This window comes from Heptranchias perlo, chromosome 32 (assembly GCF_035084215.1).
Source record: "Heptranchias perlo isolate sHepPer1 chromosome 32, sHepPer1.hap1, whole genome shotgun sequence".
In the NCBI taxonomy this organism is placed as follows: Eukaryota; Metazoa; Chordata; class Chondrichthyes; order Hexanchiformes; family Hexanchidae; genus Heptranchias; species Heptranchias perlo.
In genome coordinates, this window is record NC_090356.1 from 21,094,874 (window position 1) to 21,109,094 (window position 14,221).

At 43.8% G+C, this 14,221-nt stretch overlaps 1 protein-coding gene across 1 annotated transcript in view; it reads right to left on the minus strand.

Moving 5' to 3' along the window:
• Window positions 1-2,331: 2,331 nt before the first annotated feature.
• Window positions 2,332-14,221, minus strand: part of igsf21a (immunoglobin superfamily, member 21a) — a 230,240-nt gene continuing 218,350 nt past the window's right edge. The window contains exons 8-10 of the mRNA XM_067970602.1: window positions 5,087-5,279; window positions 4,484-4,522; window positions 2,332-2,584 (exon numbers count right to left, since the gene is read on the minus strand). Of these exons, the coding sequence (XP_067826703.1) occupies window positions 2,514-2,584; window positions 4,484-4,522; window positions 5,087-5,279 (303 nt within the window). The 3' untranslated portion in view covers window positions 2,332-2,513. The remainder of the gene's footprint in view (window positions 2,585-4,483; window positions 4,523-5,086; window positions 5,280-14,221) is intronic.

Genomic DNA, 14,221 nt, shown 5'->3' on the forward strand with positions numbered 1-14,221 from the left:
TCTAATGACTTAACCCCAGTTTAGAGTAAACACCCTCCACAATCTCTCACTCTGCTTTTCTCTCACTGCTTTACTGCAGTTTTTAATACCCATTCAGAAAGCACAATTCAGCCAATCAACATGCAGTACAAACATTCAAACTAGCCAATCCAAAGAAAAATCACAATTCCTTTGCCAGTTAAAGCCCAGTCAACTGCCACTTCCCAAAACCAGCTGCGCTGTTCTCAAATACTTCAGTATTCACGCACTCAATTCAGACCATACTCCCTCCACTGCGTCTCTTTGCTCTGCTCCCATCTCGTCTTCAAACGTTACAGGGACTAACAAAAAGAAAAATGTGTGGGTAAGTGCAGCACCAGTGTAACCTCCAACCTGGAACGGTGAGGCTGGTGAATGCATAGGGTTGCCAACCCTCCAGGATTGCCCTGGAGTGTCTAGGAGTTAAAGATGAATCTCCTGAACACGAGCTGCGAACAAAGCCTGGGAGAAACAACGGGAATTAAAAAAGTGTTTTGTTTTCTCATTTTCTTTGAACACTTTTGTTTATTAGTTACAAAAATATTGGAGATGGGACTGAAGGCAGGAGGTCATGTGATGAAACCTCCAGGAATGTGTCCAACCAGAGTTGGCGACCCTATGAATTGAGTGCAGCTCAAGGTCCAGCAGTTTATTATACACCAAGGGATTTCCTTTTGCTTTGAGAGATTTTGACCCCTGCTGTTTTCATCAACCATCAATCTGTCTGTGTATTAGCTGCTTACACCAGATGTACAGTCGGGAGTGTGGAGGTACTGCACTAGAAGAATTACATCTCGCCCACGACTAAATGCATGTCCTATGGGGCCCGTGCATCGTGGTCATTCAGCAACTACACTCTATCTAAAAAACTGAAAAAAAACTCTACAGAGATGACAGCAAAAATTTTTTAAAAAGTTTTAAACAACTGGAGCTTGCCCTTTGGCCTAATGAGTAAAAGGAATTGCTTGGTGCAGCACTGAGCCGCTCAGACCCAGGCTTCATCGCTGGTACGTGCTGAGTTAGCTGATCTCACCATGGCACCGATTGGGATGGTTACATTGGCCTTAACACCTCGGAGCTAGAAAGGGGTAAATTTAGCCAGGCTTCCTGCTCCTGATCACGAAGCAGCAATAGAGTCATAGAGTCATAGAGTTATACAGCACGGATAGAGGCCCTTCGGCCCATCGTGTCCGCGCCGGCCATCAGCCTTGTCTACTCTAATCCCATATTCCAGCATTTGGTCCGTAGCCTTGTATGCTATGGCATTTCAAGTGCAGTCTCTGCTGTAACATGCGGACATTGGGTGAGAAGATCTGTGAAAATTGAAAAAGCATGATAAATACCTGACATGTTTACCATTTGGAAATTCACTGACGCAATGAAAAAGAAAATATATGTTGTGAATTATAAGTAGCATTATATGATAATGGCCATGAATACCCTGGATGGTTATTTGGTTGCACATGAAAACCAATTCCATTGCAGGCAACAGGCTTTAAGAAGTTCAGCTTTAAGTGAGTAACATGCTTTGTAAACTCAATCTGAGATACTTGACAAATAAGTCACAATATACATGCACACATCCTTTGATACACACGTGCAGTTTCACAAAATGATTTAATTAAGTTTAAAGGGAACCACTCAAAGAGAATCACTCCAAAGTGGCTACTTGTCTGGTGATTTTCTTGAACACCATTTCTATATGTTCAATAACTTGCATTTATTATTTCACTGGAAATACCAAACAGAGGTCTTCATCAATGCATTTACAGTGCCGCTACACTTAGAGATCAGAGCAATTCTTCTCCGTTTTGTGTCTTGCTAAACCCCTCCACTTCATACCCTCTCTCTACCTCTAAACATCTTCTTAAAACTTATCCTTTGGCTGCCTCTCTTAACTCCATCATTTAGGCCCAGTGTCTGTTTCTCTTCACTGTGAAGTGCTTTGGAACATTATCCTACAGTCCTGTAAACAGGATCTTGACAAGTTCTTAAGAGAAAAGGATATTTCCAGCCATACAGATAAGCTGTTAGTTAACTGTGGTTATGAGGAGTTAAAGGACTTGGATTACCTTTGAGATTTGGAGAGGAATTTCTGGAGTTTTTCCAGAATTGGCCACATTTTTTTTTCTCTCTTTTTTTTGTGGAGATTGTGTGGTTATGGGATGAGTAAATGGTGTACAAGGTTTCACTGCTGTCTGCATAGTCTTTGCTCACCCTTCTTTTCATATATTCTAATGTTCTACATTAAAAGCATGATATAAATGCAAGCTTGTTGCTGTATATTGCATAGAAGACAGACAGGATCGTAGCATCTTTTAAACAGATGGAGCCTTTATTCAGAAACACATGAAGCAATGACACACCTTTTAAGTGAGAAAATCCTACAGAAATTGGAACATCCAGAATTTGAAAGAAAAAACATTAAAATAAAAATATTTGATGATATGGGACTGCTGGATGGATATCCTCCCCCTTTACTCTGGGATAGTCTTTCACGTCAAATCCAATATAACTGCTAGGATCATCGCTAAGGCGAGTCTGGCACTGTTGCACGATGAAGCACCTGAAATCAGAATCAAAACTCATTCTCCGGATTTATTACATTATTAAATCCGCAGGCACTGTGGATAAAATAAAATTGGCAACCAAAGGCTGCTTTTAAAAACAACATAGCCTGCCCCTGCTTTGGGTTTTCACTTCTTACTAATGTAACTCAAACTTATTTACTTCAGCTATTTCCATAAAATTCTAGTGGATCTCCCTTGGCACTGCTCACCGCGAGCTGGAGGATCTAACAGGGGCATTATCCTGTGTAGCCCCCAATGTGGAATTATGCAAGGGGGAGAGGGTTTATATTTTGATAGTCTTCTCCTGATAGGTGTAAAAGGACCGGCTTGAGGAAAGCTGTCTAATGCTAAGGGAGACCAGTGTATAATCTGGACTGTCTCTTTAAAACTAAAAAGTCTAACAGGATCACAGTAGAAATCTGATTGGCCTGCTCAACTGCTCCCTCTGGACAGGTGTTATGAATAGGCACATCCTCAGGTCAATAAGACGCCAATTGCTGTTGCTCAGGGAAGTTGGTCTGTTAAAGAATTTAATCTTTTTTAAGATGCTACTTTTAGTTCCCGATCTATCCAGTTGTGATTTGCTGCTGTTTTAGGTATATGATATTTGAGCCAATCAGGGGTACAATAATTACAATTAGCATTTCCGTGGTCCCATTATAACATTATGGGAGAAGGGGGCAACCTAAACAGGGACAAGAAACACAACTGTGTCAAACAGGGTTATTATTCAACCAAGAAATGATAGCTGCTCCTTCACTGAGTAAGACATTGGCCCTTGCATTCATTGTACTCCTCATCGTGACACAATTTCCACCACTTAAAGTGCCCCCGCTTAAATCGTTCAATCAGATAAATCGGGCAAATAGCGCAAACCATTTGCCACTACCATTATCGTTAATGACAAAGTCTCCGCTTAGAGATTGTTGACTGTGCTGCCTCGTTCGCACCTCGTTAAGGTGCAATTACCTATTAGAACTCTCGGTTATGGAGCCACACGAGGAATTCAGCTGAAACGGAGCTGGGCGAGGTTGACTGATCTCTGCGGACAGCATCAGTATGGAAGCACAAGTGAGGAGTTTGTGGCTCTTTGTCGTGGCCCGTCAGTGTGAGAATCACGCAGAACATTACACAATTAACCATGGTGTAAACTGCACCAGAGAAAAGTATGAGCGGGTCAGAATAACAGAGCGCTGAGTTCCAGCAGCACCTCCCATGTACAGGGTAGTTCAGGTATAGTCAGCAATGGAGGACATTAACAGCCTTTAAACATAACACTTTGAAATATAAACCGTCCAACACATATAGCGGGCAAATTGCATTAGCACCAACGTGCCCACTATAAGCAGTGGAGACTGTATAAGCAAATGAAAATTATTGGTCACATCGCTGGCAGTGATATTCGGTGGCAGAGCCACTGGAGGGGGGGGTCATGACCTCCCCTCCACAATAATTTTGAGGTCACCAAATGCGGCAGTGGAGGACTGACTCCATTTCGCTCCCAGGGACCTCAGTCACCCTTCTTGGGTCTCCAGGTTTGGCCTGCAAGTCTGTGCGGTTCTCAGCTCGCCCTTCGGACCAGGTGAGTCAGCATTCCCCAATTCCCAGCTCAGTCCCCTTCCTGTATCGCTCCCCGCTGGGTCTCGAGGCCCCAGGAGCTCCCCCCTTCATCTCTGTCCTTGAGCACACTGAATTCCACTGCTTTAGAAACAGAGCCAGAACTGTGTAAGGTGGAACTGCTCAGAGGGAACCTTACAGGCTGAGTCAGCCAAATCTGGGGTCCAAGTTGGCTAAATCTGGAGTTCGAACCCCCCCCCCCACCCAATCCTTTGACCTTAGCTCTGCCTCTGGTGATATTGACACAGGAATGAAAAGAATTAAAAAGTATAACTTACCATTTTTATCATCAGTGCCTTTACGAATGTTTGGATTTTCTGAAAGATGAAAATGTAAAGTAAATATGCAGAAAATATACATATTACTGAATGGGTGAAGTTATTACATCATGTAAAGGGCCAGCAATCTGACTGACTCAGGATGGAACTATTTAAACAGTAGATGGTAGAGCTCCCTGATGGTTCAGTAGGTTACTGTACCACTTGGCTTTACAGGCTAGGTACCAGGTCTGATCCTTGGTCTGAGCTGAATTAATTGATCTCAGATAGGGCAGTGGTTGGGGTGCTACAAATAGTCTTAGTTGCCCCTAAGGTAGGGAGAGGAAAAATTAACCAAGTTTCCTGTTCTTGACCATTATCCATTAACCTTTGCTGAAAAGTGCCCATGCATGGATGTCAGGTGAGAACAAGACAGGGCCCTGTGATGCTCTCCGAATAGCCTGCCAACTCCTTCTCATACATTAGCCATGGCCACTTGGGCGGGGGAACCAAAGAGCTGCTAGTGAAATCATAGCCTGGCAAGAGGCACTGGCTTCAGGAGAGTTGGGGCAAAGATTGGATGTTGTTACATCTAACTGCATCTGGTAACACATCTGTACTTACCAAAAATGATGAGTCTGGCGTGAGTGTCTGTTGACCCCAAAGGATTCTGGGTGGTACAGCGGTACATGGACCCATTCAGCTCTGCTGGTACTCTCTCCAACACCAGCTCTTTACCATCATGCTCAAAACTTCCATCCAATAGGCGGCCCCCCACTCTGGTCCATGTGAAGAGAGGTTCTGGGAAAACTTCATTCTGTTAAGGTGAAAAGTATGACACGTGTCAAGCTGTCCTTAAGTTCCTGAGATACAATGTTATGGAAGCTTAAGTCTTCAAGACATTTGAGACAGTGGATACAAGAATGGGGTTGAGTCGTTGCACAAACCAGAATTCCATAACACTGGTAGCTAGTCCCATAGACTCAGAGGGGATGGTTTTAAACGCCAAGGACGGGTGGGTTGGGGATGGGTGGGAGTTGAAAATAGTTGTTTCTTGGGTCGTGACCGCAACCCGGCTTTATTTCCGGGTTTAACGTCGGTGCGTAAAAGTACAGGCTTCCCACTGGGAACGCAAAGTCCGAAAATTTTGCGGTTGCGACCCAAAAAAATCAACTATTTTCAACTCCCACCCACCCCCAACCCACCCGTTCTTGGGGTTTAAAATCACCCCCAAAGTTTTTACCTCCCACCTGTCCTGAGGAGAGCAGTATTACCACTTGATGTGACACCTCTGCGGTGGAGATATGAGATTGGAGGTCAAATGTTCAGTGGTTTGGGTCGGGGATTTGATATCTTCTCCATTTTGGCATCAAAATCTTGGAGCTCCCTACCTAATACCATTATGGGAGCACCTGTAGCAGTTCATGAAGGTGGGCACTATCATCTTCTCAGGGCAGCTAGGGATGGGCAATATATGCCAGCCTTGCCAGTGATGCCCACATCCAGAGAATTAATAAAAGAAATCCTTGATGGAAGGAATGCTGAAAGGAATGCTGATCTCCATTTAGATAAGCCACTCAGTGGCTAAGCTTGCTACAGGTGTAAGCCAAGGAGGAATTAGAGTCCAATCAGCTCAAACTACTGGATCTGCATTGTCACACAGGCTTGTAACATGTACATAGATACCTGAAAATTCCATGGGCTGCGATCCCAGTGGTTACAGTCAGATTGTGCCCGAAAGTGCCCTCTACCACTGACCCTGCTGGAGTTTGTGAGGTCAGTGGGAGGGCACCTCATTTGTATAGGGCAGGCAGGCACAAGCACCATATCAGGCGTATCTTTTGTGTCTGCCTGCTCTATGTGCCTGGAAACTTGGCCACCCACCCATAGAGTGTGGGGTTGCATAGGCCCCCCTCCCCAGTTCTGGCACCGCTCCAAGTGGCCGATCCAGAAGTTGTTTATAAAAAATGTTCCTGTTCAGGGACCATCATGCAGCCCTATGGAAGCTGGTACATATTGCCTCATTTAATGCATTGGCTGTCACTGCAATGCTGGGTCCCCTTCCATGGTAAGGGCTGGGAGCTCATCATTCCTGGGACCTGCCCTGGTCTGTCATTTGCCTTGTAAGGAAATTCTGGCCTCTCTAAGGCTCTTTGGAAACGCTCAGGAATTGTGGAGAACTGACATAACTGGGCCGCAGCTGTTATGGTGGGGGTTCCATTGTATTTATGTTTAAATCCAGCTCATAAATCTCCTTTTGCTAGCTTGTTTAGTAAATATATTGCCCATTGTGGAACTAAGCTATACAAAACAGGGAAGTACCAGGTACAATGCCCTTTAAGCATCTCCCTCCAATTCAGTGGGACTTGCTCCCTCTAACCATCTCCCTCCAATTCAGTAGGACTTGCTCCCTCTAACCATCTCCCTCCAATTTGCAGAGGCACTCCCTCCCTCTAATCTTCATCCCCCCACCCCCCCAGTTCACATTGGCACTCTTCTCCCTCTGTTCACACCAGCACTCTCACCCCCTCCCAGTTCACACTGGCAATTTTGCCCTCTCCCCCTTCAATTTTGGGGTGGCACTTTCCTCACCCCTGCACCTCCCCCAGTTCCCATTGGCAACCTTTACCCCCCTCCCTGCCTCTTCCTCAGTCCATGCTGGCACTCTCCTTCCCCTGCGTTCCCCCGCCATTCCCCTAGGGTGGATGAAATATAGCTATTGGCAGGAATTTTCACTATAGGAGGGAAATCTGATTTGGGCTGAGGTGACAACTTTGAGTCTGGCTCCTTGGGCGATGCTTTAATGGAATTTAATGCCTGTTCTCCCTGTAGCACATTTGAAACTTTTTTGATGGATCAAAGGAAATGTAAGTGCCTTTTGACAGCTGCAGCTCAGTCCTCCGTTTTAACACTCACTTGCACAGCAGTAGGATATATTTTGATCCGGATTCCCAATTTCACAAAACTATTGCCAGGATTTGCAACCAGATTCGTGTTTAATCCTTGAGAGCAGCGGGAGGTTGAAGAGGGAGTGATGCTTATTTTTGATGCCCCAGGCAGTTAAAAGTGTATTCGAGTGCACACAATGCAGATACCATGGGGTAAAAAAACAGAAACGGAGAAAAGTGGCGTAAGACAGATGTCAGGTTGATAACACAAGTGGGAACCAGGCAGAATATAGAAAGTTCAGAGGGGAAGTGAAAAAGGAAATGGGGGGCAAAGAGAGAGTACGAGAATAGACTGGTGGCCAACATAAAAAGGAATCCAAAAGTCTTCTATAGGCATGTAAACAGTAAAAGGGTAGTAAGAGGAGGGGTGGGGCCGATTAGGGACCATAAAGGAGATCTACTCATGGAGGCAGAGGGGATGGCTGAGGTATTAAGTGAATACTTTGCATCTGTCTTTACCAAGGAAGAAGATGCTGCCAGAGTCTCAGTAAAGGAAGATATAGTTGAGATACTGGACGGGCTAAAAATTGATAAAGAGGAGGTACTAGAAAGGCTGGCTGTACTTAAAGTAGATATGTCACCTGGTCCGGATGGGATGCATCCTAGGATGCTGAGGGAAGTAAGGGTGGAAATTGTGGAGGTACTGGCCATAATCTTCCAAACATCCGTAGATAAAGGGGGGTGGTGCCAGAGGACTGGAGAATTGCAAATGTTACACCCTTGTTCAAAGACGGGTTTAAGGATAAACTCAGCAAATATAGGCCAATCAGTTTAACCTCGGTGGTGGGGATACTTTTATAAACAATAATCCGGGCCAGAATTAACAGTCACTTGGACGAGTGTAGATTGATTAGGGAAAGCCAGCATGGATTGTTAAAGGCAAATCGTGTTTAACTAACCTGATAGAGGTTTTTGATGAGGTAACAGAGAGGGTAGATGAGGGCAATGCGGTTGATATGGTGCATATGGACTTTCAAAAGGCACTTGATAAAATGCCGCATGGTAGGCTTATCATCTAGATTGCGGCCCATGGAATAAAGGGGGCAGTAGCAAGATGGATACAGAATTGGCTAAATGACAGGAAACAGAGAGTAGCGGTGACCTGTTGTTTTTCAGACTGGAGGGAGGTGTACAGTGGTGTTCCCCAGGGGTCGGTGCTAGGACCACTGCGTTTCTTGATATATATTAACGACTTGGACTTGGGTGTAAGGGGCACAGTTTCAAAATTTGCAGATGACACAAAACTTGGAAGGGTAGTAAACAGTGAGGAGGATAGTGATAGACTTCAAGAGGATGTCGACAGGCTGGTGGCATGGGTGCAGGGCGCAATTGATTGCGCACAGGGCGCAATTGATTGCGCACACGTAGCAATCCGAGGACCTGCACATGAGCCAGGACTGTCCCTCAACCAACATCACTAAAACAGATTATTTAATTGCTGTTTGTGGGAGCTTGCTGTGCGCAAATTGTCTGCCATGGTTCCTACATTAGAACAGTGACTGAACTTCAAAAAGTACTTTATTGGCTATGAAGCGCTTTGGGACATCCTGAGGTTGTGAAAGGTGCTATATAAATCCATGTTCTTACATGTAAATGACTGAACCTTTCAACAGAATTTAATATGTATCGGCTTCTACTGTGCCAGATCTGCCCTCTGACCTCTTTATATAGTGGAGCTGATTCGGTGACAACAGCAAAACTGCCCGTGGCTGAGATTCACACATGCACAACTGCTCCAACCTCATGAACATGTCTTCAACGTCCCTGCGCGCTAATCCCAAATGTCGCTTCTGACTGGCAAGTCCAACCCTGAAAAGCCTTGGCACCAATTTTTTTTGTTGCGTCCTGGCGAAGAGCACAATTTGTACCAGAAGGTCTTTGCTGCCTCTGACGGCAAGAGCCAAACTCATTTACACTGCAGGCTTGCCTCTGCTGCCTTTATCGGAGGCCTCCTTGGGGTATAAAAAGGCTATTAGAATGAAGAGACGTGAGGTCTGGGCACATGAATTAGCACACTCATGCTTGGGTGTTAAATGCAATGAGTTCAGAGTTTTTTTACTTGAACTAATTAGGGTTATAGATGGGAGCAGAGTCATCACATGCAGTTATTCGTTCAGCTGGTTCTTTTAACCTAATTAGTGCAGCTTATTATCAAACCATTTGAAGCCGCCTTTCATTTCCTCAATGTTTGATTGGAATGAAAGCTTTTCTTGGTAATTCTACAGAGGATGTATGAGCCATTTGCTGTGATTGCACTGTGCCATCTTAAACACAAAATCGAAACTAAAAGTGAGCAATATAAAGAAAACCTGCAAATGCTGGAAATTTGAACTCAAGCAAAAAATGTTGAAAATACGTAGGAAGTCTATCAGTGTCTGAAATGGTCAGACTGTTCCATGAACACTGTGTCCTGTTCCCGTATGGAGAAGGGCCACAAGTAGAGTGGGGGTCAGGAAGAACTTCTTCATCCAAAGAGTGATCAACACTTGAAAAGATCTTCTGGTCAGGAATGTGGAGACAAAAACATAAGACCCATTCAAGAGTTAGCTAGATGATATAATAGGGAGGAATTTTATTCTGGATGGATGTGCTAAATTGGGTTGAATGGTTTCTATCTATATTGTGAAGCTGTTCCCCAGCATCAGAAGATTGAGCTGTGAGGGAAGACAAGATAAATTGGGGCTCATTAGCCTTGAAAGAAGGTGACTGAGTGGGGCCTTCTAGAATGAGATATTAGGTATAGAAAAGGTACTACTTCAAGATGAGCCATGACAATAGCACAAGGGGCGACAAGTTCAAAGAGCTGAAAGGCCAATTTAGGACTAGAAATTTAGGTCAAGAAACTCTTCATACAAAGATTGGTCAACACTTGGAATGGACTTCTGGGTAAGAGTGGATGTGAAACCCTCAGTCACTAAAGAACCAGCTGGATGCTGGAATAAAGGGACGTTGGGTTTTACTTTCTGAATGCGTGAAAAAAGCCTTCCTCAGTCTGTGTTTATCTTTTGACAGGTTATGGTTTGGGGATGGGAGTTCTGATTATAATAGGAAACATTTAACATGTTCTTATCCCTTTCGGATGCTGAGCATTCTGCTGTGAATTTAAACATTCACTGTTTTTATTTTAGAAGCAAGAGATTAGAAAATACCAATGTGAGAATTCTTTCATCTTATTTATGATCTTGTGTCCTAAATTCATCCTGTTTATGGAGGGGGAGAGGGGAAGGGGGGGATTTAGAGACTGTTGACCAACCACAGTTGATCCAAAGTCACATTCATGACTTGACCATTCTGGTTACAATAGTCTACCCAGACCAGGAATATGAACTTTGCAATGCTAGCCATTGCAGGTCAAGAGCCAGGCCTATCCACTGAAGAACAAAAGTACCTTGGTGCTGGTGGTGCTTTGTCCTCAGAGGTGGTATTCCCTGTTTCCAAAGGCTGAACTAATTGTAGAGGCAGCACTGTGATATAAATGGGGTATTAAAAAATGGTAGGGTCTCTTTGTGAATTCAGGGTGTGACAGGTGCGTATAGTATTTTAGGTAAAATTAGATCATTTTCACTTAGACAGGATTCCTTATCATCTTGTATAAACTAACCTATATACATATTCCCATCCTTCCACCGTAGATTATTTAACCTTTTTCCACTGGTATTAAACATTCAAAATGAAGACTGAGGAGAATTAATGAATTCAGGAGCTAAGGTTCTGTAATGGAGTTTTCCCAGTAGTTGCTTTCTAATTTAATTTGAAATTTACCAAAAAATTATGTATATATCTCTACGGGATAAGAATAACACAATAAAACCGGCTTGACAAATGTTAGAGTTCACCATGGTGCATGAGTCTAATTTATATTCAAAGCCTCATTACTCCACCCCCCTCCTTTTCTGCTCAGATATATTGTGACCTCATGGAATGCAAATGTTTCCCACTGTCTGTTACCTGAAGGAGTAATCATCTGTAGAACTGCGATAATTATACTGCAGGGTGTCAGGATGTTAACTGAATGGAATACAATGAGAATATTTCCATCTTGTCAGAACCTGGCAGTGTATGAAAAGCTTCACCAGGCTACTTTTGTTGTTCCGATCATGATGCCCAGCTCTCATGTGCTGTACGACTAAAACCATTTTTTCATGACCATTTTATCTCCAGAATGGACCACCTCATTCTGGAATACAGTTCTACAGGCATTAGTAGCACTCCCCTCTCCCCGCCAAGTAGCTCACCCAGAGGCCCATGCTTCATGTGCGAGCCTAGGCTATGAGTGAATCTTGCGGGGTCGCGCAATGCCACTTCTGCAGCCAGTGCATATCAGGAAAATCATGGACGTGTTGCTCATGATGTTTCATCCATTGAAATCATCAATAGGGAGAGGGGGTTGCATATTTTCTCCTTAGGAGTGCAAATTGACTATTCATCCTATGGGGGATTATCACAGTCTGACCAATCCTGTCCTCACCTTAAATCCACAAACATATACACTCTCCATCAGGGGGTCTCCTCATAGTGATCAGGAGCTGGCTAATTCATCCCCCTATAACCCAGGAGTACTGACGCCTACTGTAGCACCGTAAATGCTCTCCTGGGTGAAATCAGCTAACTCAGCACAGACCTGAGAATAAACCTGAGACTTTCTGATCCATGGGCCTTAGAAACACACTAGGGCAGTGTACTTTTTTACTGAGCCACTAAAGGTGAACTTATTTGTTTAACAATTAAATTACTACGTTACCTCACCATTACTGAGAGCCATTAGCTTCATCCATACTCCCAGGAAAATGCCAGTTGGTAGCCCCGTTGGCACTACATAGAAAGGGTGAATGGAATTGGCTCAGTTGGTAACATTCTCGCCTCTGAGTCAGAAGATTGTGGATTCAAGCAGCAGTCCAGGACTTGAGTACATAATCCAGACTAATACTCCAGTTCAAAACCGACATGGTTCTGCATTGTTGGAGATGCAATTGTTTGGATGAGATGTTAAATCAAGGTGTTGTCTATCTGCCTGTTCAGGTGGTCATAAAATGTCTCATGGCACTATTTGAAGAAGAGCAGGGAGCTCTCCCAGTGTCCTGGCCAATATTCCTTCCTCAACCACCAACACATTAACTGGTCATTCATCTCATTTGCTCTGTGCAAATTGGCTGCAACTTTGGTTACGTAACAGTGCACTCCAAAAGGCAATTCATTATATGTGAAGCACGTATGGATGGCCTAAAGACATTGTAAGGTGCTATATAATTGAAGGTTCTTTCAAAGGGTAGCATCTGATTCAGAAGGTTCCTTATGATGTTGGTGTATTGATATGCCAAGCCTTCCCCCCTTTCCTCGCTTGAGCTCGGTATCAGGTCTGAGTCCTCTTTTAGTTGGCACCACTGAGTGGTTTGCCCCCATGAGCCTCCATTCACTAAGTTACTGATTTGAGCTGAGCGACTGTGAGTGGAGGTCAGTAGCTTCTCTACAAGGGGTGGGAGTAGGGGACATCAGAGGGAAAATCATCCCAAGTTGCTCTAATACACCTTTTAGTGGCCATTTTCAGAACATCACTGATTGAGGTCTGAGAGTATGCTGCTCATTGATGGAAAAAAAGAGTAGAAAACAACTGAACAATAGAAAGATAAACTTTTTTTTGAAGAAAATAGAATTTTTAACCATTCTCTCTTTAAAAATGACATTTCTTGTCATCATTACATTAATTTAATATAGGATTCAGCATAAGTTCTCAGTATAGCCTGGCACTGTGTCCTGATGTGTGTACAGTGGTCATGGAGGTCAATGGGAACGTGTTTCTGCTCTGTATATTTCCTCAGAAGGCCAGGTGAAGGGCTCAGGCCCATAGTGCAGGACACCAGCAAGTTAATAAGAGAATAGAAGGGGAAGTAAATCAGGAAATAATAATTGGATGACATTCAGCTTGCAGTTTAACAACCTGTAGATTGTAGGAGGAAGGGAAAACAGAGGGAGCCAAGAGTTCCATCATCTTGGGGTCCTGCGAAAGAATGAGTTGGGGTAGGAGACAATGCAACGAGTCTTGCTTTCAACACAGTGAAGATGGAAGGAGGAGGAAGAGCATGTAGGACGGGATATGTGAAGCTTAGAAGATAAAAGTTCAAAGCAGCAGTGATCATCATAATAGGGAGAGGTTGGAGGGATGCGAAGACTTTACACACCAGTCCCACCATGTGATGCTACACGGATATTCCAGACCTCCTGAAGGGTTTGATGCCATCCTGTACTTTCACCAGGTCATGCTGTGCACATGAAGTCTCTCTGATGAGAAAACAGCCTCGAGGCTGATATTGATTGCCTGGGGTTTCATTTAAATTCCTACTTTCCTGCCATTAACTCAATATAATGGAAGTAATTTACTCCCTCTCTCTTTTTCTCTTTACATCCTTGTCAAATTTTCATGAGAGCTTTTATTAAACTGCTGGCTCTTGTACCTCCCCCTGCAGCACTGGGACCAGTCATCTGCCATTTTCTCCATGTTCCAGACTTTTTCTTTGGAGAATATTAGGCCCAATTATACATTCCAAGGTTGTACAGGGAAGTATAGATCACTGGAGCTACAGGAGTGACTTGTTATGGTCTTTTTCATGAGCGAGAGTCTCCAACCCACCATTAGTTTGAAATGTCTCTGTACCACGGTCACTATGGGCAAAGGCAATGAGAGTATTGTCTATTTAGTGACAATTCATTACAGTTGGCTACTATTTCAACTATTTTATTCAATGAACTGTTGCATTTAATCTTTTCCCCTGCTAATGATACGATCTCTCAAGAGTGCTCTCTCCTGTAAGTACTT